Source organism: Lepidochelys olivacea, assembly GCF_965140295.1.
Source record: "Lepidochelys olivacea isolate rLepOli2 genome assembly, chromosome: 2".
NCBI lineage: Eukaryota > Metazoa > Chordata > Testudines > Cheloniidae > Lepidochelys > Lepidochelys olivacea.
In genome coordinates this window covers 129401634-129420268 of record NC_140412.1, presented here as the reverse complement: position 1 = coordinate 129420268, position 18635 = coordinate 129401634, and the positions used below count along the sequence as shown (strand labels likewise).

Sequence of the window (18635 nt, the reverse complement as noted above, 5' to 3'; positions counted from 1 at the left end):
TGCCCTATTCTGTTCATTGTCCCTGAAGCATCTGGCACCCTCCAGTGTCAGAAGACTGGATACTGGGTGAGATGTACCATTGGTCTGTCCCAGTATGGCCATTCCTATGTTCTTATTCTGGCAGACTGATGGAAGAGAGGAGGAAACTGAGTTTGTGAAGACTGTACTAGTGCTTGTGAATGTTTTGCACTAGGTTAAGTGCCTAAATGGTCTTCAGATATAGAGAATGCAGGGCCAGAAAGCAATCAAATGCCAGAATAACAGCCCTTAAGGGGTCTATGGCATTTAGAGGATCTCTAAGATTGGTCTTGCACTGAGAAATAATCCATCCAAACTTCCAGACAACCTAAGTTAAATGCAAGGAAACTTTGTGCCCCCGACCTAGCAGCTCAGAGTTTCTCCCTTATAGTAAGTTGCCTTCTGGGAGAAAGTCTATTAGCCTTCTAGCCACCTTCCCTACAGCATTTGGTTGAGTGTCCTCCCTTCCCTCCTAGCTCTTCAGCAGCAGCCTGTTCCCTATCCTACTTTTCCAGGTGCATAGTGAAGTAGTATACCATCCACTCTTCTTAATATAGGTCCAATAGATTTATGTGGGAGTTGGCTTACAGTCAATATATGTATAAAAAAAGGAGTGCAGGATAGCCAATCATCCCTGATGACACCACATGTGTGCTTGTTGGGGACAGCTAAAGGAGAACCCTAGGTTTCTCCTCCCAGAATACTGGTGAAAGCAAAGGAGGAGTCTGGGCAGACTCGTGGGAGTCTCATGGCAGACAATCGGCTGAAATGAAATCTAGTGTCATGTAAAGTTGCCTGGTTTTGGATGCAAATAGAAGTTTTGCAGATTTCTGCAAAAGTTAATGATGTATCTGAAAAGAGTTTTGCAGGAGATCATTTGTATGGTTTCTGTTTCATTTAGCATGTGTAAAGAGCTCTATTTAGTGTTTTATCTTTCTTTGAGATCATTACTGCAAGATATCAAATATTTGGCTGTTTTATTAGAACAACATTGGTCAAATGATATTGGAGCACTGTTTTCCCTATACCACTGATTAACAGACTGAAGACAAACAAGTTAAGAAATTATTACGGTAACTCTGAGGAACAGTGGGGGGAATAAACATGGGGAAATAGTTTTACTTTGTGTAATGACCCATCCACTTTCAGTCTTTAGGTGTTTTCAGAAAGATCACCGATGGATTGTAGTTTCCACAGGAAGTCAGTGGTGTCTCGAAGATAGTTGGGAGTGCTGGTAGTGTAGGGCCTGAGGAGGGAGTCTACATAGCCAGACAATCCTGCTGTCAGGGTGCCAATGCCTGAGATGATGGGGCATCCAGGATTTCCAGGTATATGGATCTTGGATAGCAGATAGAATACCCCAGGTCAGGGTTCCAGGGGTGTGTCTGTGTGGATTTGTTCTTGTGCTTTTTCAGGAAGTTTCTTGAGCAAATGGTGTAGTTTCTTTTGGTAACCCTCAGTGGGATCAGAGGGTAATGGCTTGTAGAAAGTGGTGTTGGAGAGCTGCCTAGCAGCCTCTTGTTCATATTCCGACCGCCGATAATGTCACGGCAAACCTGGTGGCTGAACTTTGTGACTTTGGCCTCACCCATAACTATTTCACATTTGGGGACAATGTATACCTTTAAATCAGCAGCACTGCTATGGGCACCCGCATGGCCCCACAGTATGCCAACATTTTTATGGCATTTTTATTTTTATTTTTATAACAATGCTTCCTCAGCTCTCATCCCCTAATGCCCCTACTCAACATGTGCTACACTGATGACATCTTCATCATCAGGACCCATGGAAAAGAAGCCCTTGAGGAATTCCACCATGATTTCAACAATTTCCATCCCAACATCAACCTCAGCCTGGACCAGTCCACACAAGAGATCCACTTCCCAGACACTACGGTGCTAATAAACCATGGTCACATAAACACTACCCTATACCAGAAACCTACTGACCGCTATTCCTACCTACATGCCTCCAGCTTTCATCCAGACCACACCACACGGTCCATTGTCTACAGCCAAGCTCTACGATACAACCGCATTTGCTCCAACTCCTCAGACAGAGACAAACACCTACAAGATCTCTATCAAGCATTCTTACAACTACAGTACCCACCTGCTGAAGTGAAGAAACAGATTGACAGAGCCAGAAGAGTCCCAGAAGTCACCTACTACAGGACAGGCCCAACAAAGAAAATAACAGAATGCCACTAGCCATCACCTTCAGCCCCCAAATAAAACCTCTCCAACGCATCATCAAGGATCTACAACCTATCCTGAAGGATAACCCATCACTCTCACAGATCTTGGGAGACAGGCCAGTCCTTGCTTACAGACAGCCCACCAACCTGAAGCAAATACTCACCAGCAGCCACACACCACACAACAGAACCACACTCAGGAACTTATCCTTGCAACAAAGCCCATTGCCAACTGTGTCCACATATCTATTCAGGGGACACCATCATAGGACCTAACCACATCATCCACACTATCAGAGGCTCGTTCACCTGCACATCTACCAATGTGATATATGCCATCATATGCCAGCAATGCCCGTCTGCCATGTACATTGGTCAAACTGGACAGTCTCTGTGTAAAAGAATAAATGGACACAAATCAGATGTCAAGAATTATAATATTCAAAAACCAGTCGGAGAACACTTCAATCTCTCTGGTCACTCGATTACAGACCTAAAAGTGACAATTCTTCAACAAAAAAACTTCAAAAAGAGACTCCAACGAGAGACTGCTGAATTGGAATTAATTTGCAAACTGGATACAATTAACTTAGGCTTGAATAAAGACTGGGAGTGGATGGGTCATTACACAAAGTAAAACTATTTCCACATGTTTATTCCCCCCCACCCCCCACTGTTCCTCAGAGGTTCCTGTCAACTGCTGGAAATGGCCTACCTTGATTATTACTACAAAAGGTTCCCCCCCTCCGCCCCGCTCTCCTGCTGGTAATAGCTCACCTTAAATGATCACTCTTGTTACAGTGTGTATGGTAACACTCATTGTTTTATGTTCTCTATGTATATATAAATCTCCCCACAGTATTTTCCACTGAATGCATCCGATGAAGTTTGTCGCTCACGAAAGCTTATGATCAAATAAATTTATTCGTCTCTAAGGTGCCACAAGTACTCATTTTCTTTTTATAGGGAAGTAGATACCATTAACTTGGGTTTGAATAGAGACTGGGAGTGGCTGGGTCATTACACATATTGAATCTATTTCCCCATGTTAAGTATCCTAACACCTTCTTGCCAACTGTATCAATGGGCCATCTTGATTATCACTACAAACGTTTTTTGTTTGTTTGTTTGTTTTATTTGTCCTGCTGATAATTGCTCATCTTAACTAATTAGCCTCTCACAGTTTGTATGGTAACTTCCAACTTATCTGTATGTATATATCTATCTATCTTACTATATGTTCCATTCTATGCATCCGATGAAGTGAGCTGTAGCTCACGAAAGCTTATGCTCTCATAAATTTGTTTTCTCTAAGGTGCCACAAGTACTCCTGTTCTTTTTTCATACTACTGTTACATTCCCCCTTCTTGCACACGATGTCACTTCTACTCTGTGATATTCTGTTTACTGATTCTTGCTTCTTTTGTGGTGTATTGAAAATTGTGAAAATTACAAGCTGTCATTTTAAATTTGGGGGGTTTTCCTGCTTGCAGGCTAAGGAGCTCTGCAGGAAAGTGTGCAATCTGGGCCTAGGAGTCAGTTCACTGGTAGACAGCCTAGGGTAAGGTGGGGTGAGTTTTGTCTTTATGTTTTAAGGAGAGCCTGCCTTGTCTCTCTCTGTTTATGGGTTCTTGCACTTTATCATTTTTATTTCTAACAAATAAAGTAGTGTTATGTTGCAACCTTCCAACAAGCGAATTCTGTGTTTTATCTAACTTCTCTGTGTTATGCCATGAAACATAATACTTTCTATTCTTGCATAACTACTGGTAGGGTTGTCAACAGTCCTTTATTACAAGGGACGACCCTTATTTTTCCACCTCTGTACAACAAGGTTGGGAGTTGCTGAGTGCTGCAAAAAGCAGCAGGAAATCCCCGTAGCAATTGTAGATGAATACTGATTATTAATTAATTAATAATACATAATATATTAATAATAATAGTAATAGGCGGAGAGGTAGGGCAGGGGTTCTTGGAAAACAGACCCTTATTTTTGAAGTACGTTAGTAACCCTATCTACTGGCCTAGTCAGATTTTCTTGTGTCATATATTGAGTATATAAACATTCCAATTTGTGCCATAACTAATGCACTGGAGGTGTTGGGCCAAATCCTGCTCATTTTACTCACATGGGTAATCTCCAGTGACCCGAGTGGTGACTGGTTGTGTGAGATATGTAGAACTGGGTGGAAAAAATGTGCAGTAAAGTGATGGGGGAGAAAATCCAAAAATTGAGGTATTGCATTAAAATGTTCATGTTTTTCCTCAAAAGTGAAGGGAAAGGGGAAACCACAGTTATTTTTTCCGATGGAAAAATAAGCAAGTTTTTGCCTAACATAATTTTTTGAAAAATTTCAATTTGATCCAAGGTTTGCTTCTGTCCTTTTCCTGTATGTATGTATGCATTTATTTTTGGTAAGAAACACCGTGTCTAAAAAGGTGAAATTTCACCCTTAACTAAATTCACCAAATTTTCAAATTTTGCATGTGGGAATTCATGAAGCAAAACCAGATTGTTTTGGATAGCCCTTCTGGGAGACATACACAACCGAGTAGAGTTTCCTGGATTATGAGTATTCTATGTGATCCTATAACACCAGCTACCATCTACACATGAAGAGAATAGGATAAAGAGCTAAGTATTCTATTTTGTGCTGCAAAGTCTGTCTCATAAATTCAGGGGCAGACAGGATGTGCCTTTCAACACTTTGTCTCAAAATCGGAGGGCATCAATTTATTAATATATGAAACAAAAATATTTTCAATACCTACTCAGGTTAAATCATGTTAAACTGGAAACTTCTTAAACTTCATCTTTAACTAATTGTTAATTCTATTCAGCAGAAGTAGGATAAAAAGTACCGTAAGATTTATTCCAACAAACTACTAAATATATTTAGGATTAATCCAATTTTGTAGAACAAGCTTGAAAATGACTCAGGTCTTGTAACAGCACCTCTTCCTTAAAAATAAATAAATAAATAAATTGTACCTGGCACTAAAACAAAGGAGGAAATAAAGTAGGAATCAGTCTTTGGGTACATGAAGAGGCTATATTATGGTCATATTGCCCTTTCACCATGGCTAAAACAGAATAGAATTCTTAATCATTATTATAAGGCAAAAAATCTAGATAAAATGTCCTTGTGTCTGTTAGAATTTTAAACTTCAATTGGCTCAATCTCTGAGTCACCTATTCTGGAATTATGAAAAGTTGCTTTGTTGTAGGCTATTATCTCCTATGATAGCATTACGAAGATATTCCAATAGATTCTACAATCCATATATAACTCGTATCCTCCTATAATGCCTTCCTTTTCTGGGTCTAATGTTCTCTAGTTTTCCAGAAAGGATAGTGCTTGATAATGGAAACAAAAATATAGCTTTGTCATAAATAAACCATGGTGTAGTATCACCTTCACTATCCATTTCAACTAGCACCCACAAGGTGCTAGACACCATACAAATAAAGGAAGGCCTGACCCTTCCCCAGAGAACTTACAATATGTAGTACAATGTTATTGGAAAAAAACAACACATATATAAATAATACTAATATAATAGTATTATAATAATATACTATTATTATAATATTATAATATATAAAATAATATAATAAAATAACACATATATTATTTAGTAAAACCCCAGAATTACTGCAATATATAGCTGTTGTGTCTATCTCAGCAGGTCACAAATGTACTTGAATATCTGCTTTCTTAACATTAATTGGTGACATTTTGGTTCCTACTGAGTTAGGCATATCCTGTAACTTGCTCATGATAATCTAGGCTACATTCCTATAACATTCTTCCAGTTGTATTTTCTGGAACTGGCTTAAACAATAATAAGGGCCACAAAACAAGCAATGTGCAAACTGCATTCTGAACTTCACTCATGAGTTGGAATGGTTTAATTGGATATTATGATATTCAGCAGTCTTCAGGCTCCCTCTCAGTTGCTAGAGATATGGGTGCATGCTAAGAGATGTGATTTACCACAGAGAATTTCACCCATGAGTTTAGGAAGCTATCAGCTTTGATATCACAGTCATGAAGAATCTGGTACTTCAGAGTCTGCATTTCTGCTGAGCATCTCACTGCTGCAGTCCTTATATTAATGGCATTTAATTAGCCTATGTTAAGCACTTACTTTGACATTCTGCCCTTGGCAAACATTTTTCCTACATTCTTGGCCAATTTTAATTGAATGATTTGTTTCAATCTTAAATTCCTCTTCACATCCTGACCTCCTAACGCCACTCCACACAAACTCTGGGGAAACTAGGACCCAAGGGATGTCTCCCCTTCCTATGTGGCCTTGGGGGAAAACTGCAAAGAGGAACCAGCCAGAGACTCCAGCAGCAGAAGCAGCTTCAGACACTCAGAGAACTTTCTACGGCATTGACTGGACTGTCTCTGCCAGTCAGCTGACTGACCGTTTGCTCCAACCTACTCCCTCACAACATCTTCATCTCAGCTTCAGTCCACACCTGCCCCTCGTACCCTCATTTTTCTTTTCTTCAACTTCCCATCTCCCTTCCCTTTTCTTTAGCACCTCCTAACTAACCCAACACACACACAATATTGTGGAACATCACATTGTTCAGTCTGCTTGTTCATTCTACCCCTTCTCCCATCCTGTGTCTGTCTGGTCTATTTAGATTGCAAACATTTCAGGGCAGGAACTGTCGGCTACTCTGTTTGTATAGTGGCTAGCACCATAGAGACCCATTTTGGGCGATCTTTGGGCTCTACCACAATAAAGAGGAGTAAAATGTATTTAAGAAATAAGGCTTCATTCCTCTTCCCAGCCTCAGCCATGAACCTTGGAAGGCAGATATGAATGTATGAACTTTATAAAAGGTGAAGGCTTCAAAAAGAGATCTGAACTGTTTATTCTCTGTTTGTGTTTTAGAAACAGGTGTTAAATAATGACAATTTTTTGTTGTTCTGTTCTTTATAGGGTGGTTGGCTCTGTAAAGCACCATAGAATGCATCTGATGTAGAAGGTGGCTTTTCAGAAATATACTTTGATATATTTCCACTGCCTTTCAGGTGGGATGTTCTGAATGTGCAGACTGGATTTATCCTTCCTTATCTTTAATTGCCCTTCAAACCTCTTCTCAATTCTGCCCCTCTCTACTTATTTTCTCTTGTCTATTACCATTTTACCTTTCCTTGCTCTGATCCTTCAGCCAGCCTCAATAAGCTGTTTGAATCTCCCCTCATAACCACCTTTGTCACTTTCTTTACACTATGGGAAATTCTTCCTGAACTAGCCCATAAGGCCATTATTGTCTTCCTCTTCAAATCCCTCCACAAGACCCATTTCTACTATTGTGCCCAGAAGAACACTGACAACTAACAATGCTCAGATAAGGGGTAGTGGGGGACAATAGACATTTTTTTTTTTAAGTTTGATTGTTTGTATTTTATCCCTCTCCCCCAACTCAATACGCGGCTTGTCATCTCCAGTTGTGAACACCTCAGAGCAAGGATCGTGTCCCTTTCTCCCTCTCCACCTTAATGCTATAGTTCTAGTGGCAGAAATGAAAATGGTGGAGGTGCCAGAACTGAAAATGCCTCTATGTAGAAAAGAGGGAGTTGCTAGCAAGACTCTCTCTTTTAGGTGCTCTTAACTTTTAAATTTACTCCACACTTTTATCTGCAATAGTCCAGAACCTTTGGTCTTCAGGTATGCTGAAGGCCGGTTTATTTCCTCAGGCCTTTTGGGAGGTAAGAATATTATGATGGGTGCTCTTTGTGAGTGAGGTGGGGCATTGTGCAGAACTGTTTTCATTACCAATCATGTATGTTCTGTTTGGAATGAGGACGTGCTGCTGGCTTGGCTATGCAATTGTGTTTTTAATTCATGGCAAGAGTGCCTTGAGGTTGCATGAAAGATGTATTATAAACAGAAATAAATATAAAAAAAAGTCTGCATAGCACCCAGCACATTTTGGGTGCTCCTGTAAGTACAAGCAATAAATAATAGTCTTTAAAGGTCAGCATTGAAACTACATCCACACAGAGAAATAAATAATAAATGGCTGACAAAGGCAATTTAATCAGATTTAAGTTTCTGTCATTCTTGAACTCCTTCTTCCCACTAACAGTTCCTGGAAATTTTAATAAGTGTTGCCTCCCTCAGAAAAAAAATGTCAGTTTGCATTCAGTATATTCCCCAACCTTTAAAGAAAAAAGGGCTATTATAATTATTTTCTCCTCTTTTTTTCATGAACTTTAATCTTTCAGCCATAGATGCAACAAGGATGCTTCATTAGAGAACTAAAAGGGAAATAAATATTTAATGAAATTACTAGGAATGTCCCTCCCCACATATTTCCCAAAATAAAGTACTTTGTAAGTGAATTTTAATAGAAACTGGGACTAAAAAAATTATAATAAACCAACTTAGCTACCAACTACAAGGTGTTAATCAGAATCTTGATTATTAACACTAAGTTCCACTTACAAATAAGCTACTGTCTGTCCTGAGAATTTTACCACCTCTCAGCACCATACTCTTTGGGTGTTAATGAGGAAGAAACATACTGCTTCCTTCTTTAAGTGCCACTACCTCATTATCCCTTGGTCCATTTACAACTCATTTTTCTGCCTATTTCCTGGCAAAAATTAGATGTCTGTTGTAAATATTTTGAACTGACATTTCTAGATATTATGAGCCCAGTCCTGCAATACTTATAATTATATGAATAGTTCTACTGTCTTCAGCTGAATGAACCACATAAGTATGGGATGCAAGACTAGAATCAGGGTAAATTTTTCCACAATATCGTTACTTATATACGTCACATTTGAAAATGGGACGTAGGCATTTTTGAAAATGTTACATCCCGTATCAATCTGGTCAGTTTCCATTACTATAGTATGTAAGGGTTTTAATGTACTGTATAATTTAAAAGCACAAATTCTGTCTGGAAGGCCCATTTTTCCACCCAATGATCCCTGCACAGTTATCTCCTAAACTGGGTATTTTAAATGCAAATATAGCTGGACTTGTCTGCAACTTCGTACAAAGGACTAAAGTTATGTAAAGCTTTTATATAGCAACTAGGGATGTCAAGGAATTAAAAAAAATTAATTGTGATTAATCACACTGTTAAAAACAGAATACCATTTATTTAAATATTTTTGGATGTTTTCTACATTTTCAAATATATTTATTTCAGTTACAACATAGAATACAAAATGTACAGTGCTCACTTTATATTTATTTTTATTACAAATATTTGCACAGTAAAAATAAAAGAAATAGTATTTTTCAATTCACTAAATACAAGTACTGTCAATCTCTTTATCATGAAAGTTGAACTTACAAAAGTAGAATTATGTACCAAAAATAATTAAATTCAAAAATAAAACAATGTAAAACTTTAGAGGCTGCTAGTCCACTCAGTCCTACTTCATGCCAAACAATTTTGGTTACAATTTGCAGAGATAATGCTGCCTGCTTCTTGTTTACAATGTCACCTGAAAGTGAGAATAGGTATTCACATGGCACTGTTGCAGCTGGTGTTGCAAGATGTTTACGTGCCAGATGCATTAAAGATTTATATGTCCTTTCATGCTTCAACCACCATTCCAGAGGACATGCGTCCATGCTGATGACGGGTTCTGCTCGTTAACGATCCAAAGCAGAGCAGACCAACATATGTTCATTTTCCTCATCTGAGTCAGATATCACCAGCAGAAGGTTGCTTTTCTTTTTTGATGGTTCAGGTTCTGTCATTTCTGCATCTGAGTGTTGCCCTTTTAAGAATTCTGAAAACATGGTCTACACCTCGTCCCTCTCAGATTTTGGACAGCACTTCAGATTTTTAAACCTTGAGTTGAGTGCTGTATCTATTTTTAGAAATCTCATATTGGTACCTTTCTTTGCATTTTGTCAAATCTGCTGTGAAAGTGTTCTTAAAACAAACATGCCCTGGGTCATCATCCAAGACTGCTATAACATGAAATATGTGGCAGAATGCGGGTAAAACAGAACAGGAGACATACAGTACTCTCCCAAGGAGTTCAGTCACAAATTTACTTAATGCATTATTTTTTAATGAGCATCATCAGCCTGGAAGCAAAGCCTGAAGGCGCATATGAATGTCTAGCATATCTGGCACGTAAATACCTTGCAAAGCTGGCTACAAAAGTACCATGTGAACGTGTGTTCTCACTTTCACATGACATTATAAATAAGAAGCAGGCAGCATTATCTCCTTTAAATGCAAACAAACTTGATTGTCTTAGCAATTGGCTGAAAAAGAAGTAGGACTGAGTGGACTTGTAGGCTCTAAAGTTTTACATTGTTTTGTTTCTGAGTGCAGTTACATCACAAAAAAAATCTACAGTTGTAAGTTACACTTTCACGATAAAGAGATTGCACTACAGTACTTGTATGAGGTGAATTGAAAAATACTATTTCTTTTGTTTACAGTGCAAATATTTGTAATAAAAATAATAATATAAAGTGAGCACTGCACACTTCATATTCTGTGTTGTAACAGAAATCAATATATTTGAAAATGTAGAAAAACATTCAAAATATTTAATAAATTCCAATTGGTATTCTATTGTTTAACAGCGCAATTAATCAGGATTAATTTTGTTTAGTTAATTGTGTGAGTTAACTGCGATTAGTCAACAGCCCTAATAGCAACACAATACTAAGGCCAGGATTGCAAAAAATTAAAATGAAAAATATGGAAGTTAAGGAACCTGAGCCTATTTGTAGTTTCTAATGTAAGCACATAATGTACAAGCTCTTATAAGACAGCCCTACAGAATTTAATAGAAAAATACATACCTGCTATATTATTTCATAGGATGGCTGGGAAAATCTATGGAAAGGATTCTCACTCTATTAAATTATATAAGTCTGCAAGAATAACTCTCATAGAACCCTATTGGTTTCTCCCCTATTATATTTCATAGGATTGTTCTATAAGAATGTGGTTTTGGACTAAAATCAGCTGAAATTTTGTTTTATGTGTTGGATTCCATGAGACTGAGGCTCAAAATGAAACTCTGGGGGTTCTGAGCCTAAAGTAAGGCCCCAGTTTTTCATTGGTACCTGCACCTGTGCAGATCGTCAGTGACATCAATAGGACTCCATACAGGCACAGCTGATCCCAGTGCAGGACTGTTGTTTAAATCTTTTGAGTTTTGCACATGTATCATCAGGACCCAAGTCAATGAAGATAACCGAATCTGTGTTGTCAAAGTTTGTGAATGGCTGTACGATGCTCAATTTGTCATGGGATTCTGCAGCACAAAAGCCCAACATTTTATATTGAGAGAGAGAGAATTGGCCTATTTTAATTCATAAAACCTTTATAATCCAGCATGTTATATTGTATGACATGAGATTATCTGGGTCATGAACCTTAATCAGCGGAAGTCAACAAAACATGCTGTGGATATTACCCAGGGTAATGTTGTGTAATTAAATCTTTCAGAACAGGCATCCACAGACATCACACAAATCTCCATTTTGGTTGCTTCTCAATTCATTTGTTGTTTAACAAAAGCAAAAATGTAAGGCCTCAACTGGTGCTTTCTCAAACAATAGTTACTGATTAGTGGTACAGTCAAAGGAAGGAGAGAGCCTCCATTTTAATGGACCAAATTCCGACTTCATGTAAGCTGAGAAACCAATAGCTAGGAAAGGAAATGTGAGAAACCAGTTGCTCAGAAGGGAGCGATAGTGCCTGACTCCCAAAAATCCAAAGAGTCAACGGAATGTAGGAACTCTCTTGGTTTTGTCTTTGATTAACCATGGGAGTTCATTCAAAAGAGGGTTAAGAAAGAAAGAACGTAGTCAATGCATTTTTACACCTGCTCCATGCATGGCCTCTGCACTATGCTGATTACTCTCACTTTGGGCAAGTAATTTGCATTTATATAAGGATTCATTAGCAATTGCTTTGGATGAAAGGGGGAAAGACAGGAAGATTTTGGTTGAGCAAGTTGCTGTTTTACTTTTAGTAGCTGCCTATAATAAAATTAGTTATTTGAACATTTTTCATCCCTAGAACTGCTGCCATTCTTCACTTTTTGTTATTCCATCTATTCCTTCAGCATGGGGCTCTGAAATACTGGGCCACGTTCTGCACTGGCAGACTCAGTACAACCATCCTGACATAAAAAAAAAAATCGGACTACATCAAGAGCAGTCAACACAGAAAGTGGCCCATTAATTTATGCTTTAATTTAAAAATACAGAATTCTTTTCTTGGTGTCAGTAGCATTAAATTCACAATTTCATTCCTCATATTTATTTTCCATCACATTTGTTAATGACATTCGTCCTCTGCAGTTTATTAAGACAAAGGGAGCACTGGAGGAGAAAGGCCATTTTGTGTTTGAAAGAATTGTGTACAAAGAGTACAGACAGAGGATAGGAGTCCACATGCATTTGCATGAAACTGAAAAAGGTCAAAGAGAAAAAAATATGAAACAGAATTTTAGAAAGAATTTTAAAATACGAGATTCAGAAATAGGAGAGAAAAGTAGGTCGCTGGTGGTGGTAGGAATGCTGTGAAGATCACACAATAATTTGTGAAATACACTTTAGCTTGTTTCAGACATTTGTATGTTCCTAAATAGTTTTTAGTAACTCTTTGCATTATTACTTTTAGAGATCGCCAATAGAGCAGATAAACAACTTGTATAGTGTTGCCTGGAAAACCAACCATTCAGCTAGGAGAATAAGTCATTGTAGTAACTTGAGAACAGTAGTAGGACAAATATATAAGGATGTAATGGAGAAATATCAAACCTTAATACAGACCTACCTTGCCTACATATTGATAATCAGAGCCTGTATATTCCTCCAGCAAGAAGAACTGGTTCCACATCCAGCCCCTTTTCTGTCGGTGAAATGCTTTTCCATCACTCCCTGATACACGTGCCACAGAGTCTTTCGGTTGGTGGTCAGTTGTCCTTCTGAACAGCATTTCTGCATAGCAGGGATGTGGCAGGCACATCCAGAGCAGCAGTAGCAGTAACACTTGTTGTATTATCATAGTTCTCCACTGCTGTCTGTCCTCCAAGCCAGATGGCTGTGGGGTCAACAGTGTTCTTTTCCTGGATTACCTTTTGATGTCTCTTTAATTGGCAGTGCAGCCAAGTGATTTCCAGTAGTTCATCTCCCTTCCACACATATCCACCAAATCCTCAAAATAAACAGAAAAGACACAGTGTAAGTTGAAAACATTCCATTTGCCTGTGACTGACTTCACACTGTACTTTACAGCAAAGAAAGCAACTGATTATTTCCCATGTGCACCCAACTGATGGCTGATATCGTGACTATAAAGGGTTTCTGTCAACCTTCACCAAGTGGGAGGGCTGCAAATGTAGCAGGTAGCTGCTTTCAAAACATTACATGAGAAACACAACAAAAGTGCATTGAGCTGATTAACTTTTGTTCTTAACTTTTCAGTTTAAGAACTTTGAGGATTTTTTTTTCATGTAGACTAGGGGATTAATACTATTAGCACTTACATATTAAATACTGCAGCCTTTACTTCAAATATTTTCCACCTGATATGATTGACAAGTAATCCAGTGTTTTATTAATCTTGTTATCCGGAGGCCTGAAAAGGCTAACGCAAAGCAGTTTTAGAAACCACAGAAATGGTGAAACACTAGTTCCCCCAGGCACTTTAAATGGCAAAAGGGAACATCATATGCATCAAAAGAAAAGCAACATGACAAGAAGCAAACTTTTTAATATAAAAAGTTCTTAGGATGTAGTACTTACAGTATGAACTGAGGTAGCATGCAAACAACTTTAAATGCAAGAAAAAAACGATGAAATAACTAGGACTTGATCTATTTGATGTTAAGTCATAGTGAATTCAGGATGTTTTTGGTTTACAATATACTTAAATTTGACATTCAATATGCAACTTTTACTACAGAGAGAGAAAAAAAGTAAATCCATTTCCAAACCTGTTATGTTAGGTTTGTGTAGTATTTTATGTTTTTTCCTGACACAATAAGGAAGCATTTAGCACCATTGTGAAGCAATAGGCAGATTCCATCAATATCTTTTGTTGACATCAAACAGAAATAAACTGTTTCCAATCTTGTGCCTATGTTCCTTCTCAGTATATCACTCTTCATGACTGTTGACACCATTAGCTGATTTCCACTTTAAAAGATTAAATTTGGAAATTACCAAACGCTTAAGAGCAAATGTCTGCATGGCTCATTTAGATTTGCTTCAGCAGGCAAACCATGTAAAATACAATTAAAAAAAAAAGAATATTAACACTTAAATGTTTTTGTTAGGATCACATTTGATATTTAATGTCATTCCAAAGCACCATGGCAACTTGACCGAAGCTATTTTGAAATATATTAACTATAAATGAAAGATATATAATTATGTATCATAATGGTACATTATGGACTTTAAGTATATACAATTATTATTACAGATTATTCTAATATACATAAATATAGCAGACAAAACATTAGGAGCTATAAATAAGAGAACTCTCTCTATATGCAAATAAATATATAAAACAATGGGGAACTAATGTTTCATCATTTCTGTGGTTTCTAAAACTGCTTTGCATTAGTCTTTTGGACCACTGGCTAACAAGATTAAAACATTGGATTACTTGTAAATCCAGTTTGTGCACTCTATTCTTTCAGTTCCTCTTTGCCAAGCCTCCATTACCACCTTCAACTCCTACCTAAAAATATTAATTTTATCTGTAACTCCCGTAAGTACCTTAAGTACCACGCCCAACAGAACTCAGATATACACATGACTAAAATGAGTAACTACAAACAATTATTACTGTAACACTTGCCTTCCCTTCTCATTCCCCACATTTAAGTTTCCCACCCTTACTTATTGTGTCATGTCTAATTTTTAACACCCAAATTTGGCAGAAGTCTGAACAGAAGTCACTTATATTTTATATTAACTCAAAGGACGTGACTTTAATTCAGTGGGAACAAGACTGGGCTGTTTGATTGTTGAAGAATGTCAATGTTGGGGAATGTCAATCTTTTCTTTTACTTATTTGGTAAAGGGGCTAACACATTTCTGAACGCTAATAGTGCGTTTCTGGGAAATAATATAATTTTCTTTCCAGTACTTTGTCTTAAATGAAATAAGAACAGCTTTGCATAGGCCACATAATGCAGTCTGCAACCAGAACAGAAGTGTAGAACTTGTTAATTCCTTACTGGCTAATTTGTGAGAGAGAAATGTTAGCTTCGTATTTCAGCGTCCATTTTTGTTTGCAGAGCCCACTGACCCCTGCTAAGGGGGAAATGGTGTCTGTTGCTAGGCAGCAAGCGTATATGAATGCTCCTATGGCTTTTTCTTCTCAATAGGATACATTTTCTCTACATTTTTTTCTCTTAAATCTGCAATGGGAGCATATACAGCCAATGCTTGTAGCTCCTCAGTATATACATATACTGTATTCTTCCATATGCAACAAAAAACCCTGAAATGATACAGAAACTTGATGGGTTTTCCTTTACTTCCATGATTTGGACACAGCATTGTTTAGCATACCTTAGAACAATGCATTCGGCTACATTGATCCCTGACAAAAATCTGTTGACTTCAGTGGCTTTACACCATGGATGAATACAACCCTAGGCATTTTCAGATTCTTAATTTAAAAGTGTGTCTCATAAATGTCAAAAAATGCATCTCATTTCTTGCCCCGTGCTCTGCTCTGGGTTCTTACAAAAAAAAAGTCAATGTGTTAATCTTTTTGTTCAATTTGCAAAAGCCTGATGATGAGTGACTTTCTAATATTTTATTGTTTTTTTAAAACATTAATATTTAATTTAATATTTAAATAATATTCTAATATTTTATTGTTTTTTAAAACATTAATATTTAATTTAATATTTAAAATTTTTAAACCAATTAATAAAATATGAGCATCTCCCAGCACGATGTATTACTGTGAGACATTGCCTTACTGGTATGTGTCTGCTTCTACCAGGATGCAAAAATTAATGTTTGCTTTTGACTTTAGTGACAGCAAGATCAGGACCCAGGATCATTCCATTGTAATGATATATCGCCAGACCAACACATCCTTACTTTGTATAAGAAGGGAGTATTTATGTGAGCAAAGGTTGGAAGGATCAGGCTCAATCATAAATTGTATTACATGGGGTAGGTACTGTGTGTTTGTTTGTTGATGAATAGCATTACCACAATTCTATGTTGCCCATACGCCCATGCCTATATTCTTTTTATTGACACACACAGAGAGAGACAGAGACTGACTAAATCTTGCTCTTAGCTGATGTTTCTTGAAGTCAGAGGAAGTTGCATATGTACATCTAAGCCCTTAGACCTGTTACTATTTTCCCCAAAGATGGAAAGTTATTGGTTTACCTGTGTAAAGGAGATACAGTATCTTCTTTCTCTTGCTCCCCCCACCCCCACCCCCAGCCCATAGGTATGTATATTCCACTGTTCACACATCACTATTTGATGTAGAAGTGTTGTTAAATTCCTCCTGGGAAATAATGAGTCAGTGTTTGGGATTGTTATTGAATTTCCTTCTTGTTAAATTAGGTCAGTGGAATGAAAGCTCTGGTGGAATTTGTTAAAATTACAAAACTAGCTAATGTACATGAACTTGGCAGGCTATGCTGCTTAATGGATGTATTCAGTAGGGTTCTCCCCTTTGGACTCCTCTTTGAGTTCAGCCTGCTGTTTTAAGTGTAATATTAAGTTTGATGGTCACATACTTGAACTAAATAAAATGTACCTTAAAAAACAACAACAACAAAACCCTTCTGCCTAATATATTGCAACTGGTAGTGGCAATGCCACTAAATAAAGGGCACGGGGGGAAAATGGCAGTTTTGGTTTCGAGTTAGACGAGAAGATACAAATGACACTGAGGCATCCCCAGCTCTGTACTAAATACTGCAAGTCAGCTGAGATTCTTCATAACCTTATTAGAGCTGATCTAATCACTGGAGGAACCTGAAACTGTTATCAGCTTCTAACTGTTTTCACTTTATTAGTGCCACTGGAAATTTCTGGGAAACGTACCCAAATTCTGATGGAGTATTTTCTCCAAAAAGTTATGTGCAATTCAGCAGAATTTCAAGTGTTTTTTTTTAAACAATAATTCAGAATGCATATGGAAATACTGATGATTTCACCCAACTTTTCCCCTAAAATCTCTTCCCTTCTTTCAGCATCCTATGGCCAGGACCATGCCCTTAAAACACTGTTCAATATTTGTTACAATATACAATCCGCGTGTAGCGGGGCAGATACCCCACTCTGGTTAGGAAGAGGTTAAAAGCAGCCAAGGGAGCCTGGTTGGGTAAACAGTGCCATACCCAATTAGGGTCCAGCTGACCCTGATAAAAGGGCAGGCCAAGGGAATGAGAGAAAAGACTCTTGCTCCAGCTGAGGAACAGGGAGGACCAGGCTGCCTCGGAGAGCAAGCAGGGTACCTGAGGCAGAGCAGGGCTGGGGAAAAGCAGGCTGAGCTAGGGAGCTCTGGCCTGGTGGGTCCCCAGGCTGAGGCCTTGCTAAAGGCCAGGGGAAGTACTAGGGCTGCAGGGAGGCAGCTGGGGCTGGAAAGGCAGCAGGTCCAAACCCCCCTTGCCGATGATGAGTGGCCACTTCAGACTGCAGTTTGTCCCTGTGGGAAGGGGCTAGATGAGGACTGGCAGTGGATTACTGAGGTGAGGTGGGCTTAGGGGTTTGGGGTTCCCTGAGGAGGGGAGACCCAGAGTGTGGGGGCACTGCTACGGGACAGCACCCTAAGGAAAGGGGCACCGGGGTCCAGGAGGGACACGGGGCATGAAGTGCTATAAGTGGTGGAGAAAGCAGGCATCAATAGGAATACATCGGCCAGCAGGAGGCACTCCGAGGCTGGAACTGAGCTAATTCCTGGATGACCAGCAGGAGGCGCCATGGCAGTGAGTGCCTGCCATGCTATACCGCTATTTACAATTTTAAACCTGAAACCTCATTCCTGTAAAACGTTATTTCAAATTAAACGAAACCCACTGAGAAAATGGACTGTGCCTGATTCTGCTCTGATTGACACCAATTTAGCTTCACTTACAGTACTTCAAAAAGAGATACTCCCTATGTTCTCTGGTGAGAAAGCAGAATCAGGATAGTTAGCTTGATATATTCCCACTAATATGTCTACACTACGGTCTATGTTGATATAACTTATGTCGTTCAGCAGCATGAATAAACCACCTTCCTGGGCAACAAAACTTATACCGACATAAGCGCTCGTGTGCACAGTGCTATGTGGGCAAGAGAAGCAAAAAATCATATAAATGGGAACTGATCTGGATTCTCAGTCCCAAATTTGATCTTGAGTAAACTAACTTTTTAATTTTAAGTTTGGAACACTTCA

The 18635-nt window shown here is 38.4% G+C and overlaps 1 protein-coding gene across 8 annotated transcripts in view; it reads right to left on the bottom strand.

The window, feature by feature from the left end:
• The window catches only part of CDH10 (cadherin 10), a 159790-nt gene that overhangs the window by 78368 nt on the left and 62787 nt on the right, over positions 1-18635 (bottom strand). For all 8 annotated transcript variants that reach the window (XM_084621601.1, XM_084621602.1, XM_084621597.1 and 5 more), the window contains one exon: positions 13032-13412. In XM_084621601.1, the coding sequence (XP_084477727.1) occupies positions 13032-13262 (231 nt within the window). In that variant the 5' untranslated portion in view covers positions 13263-13412. The remainder of the gene's footprint in view (positions 1-13031; positions 13413-18635) is intronic.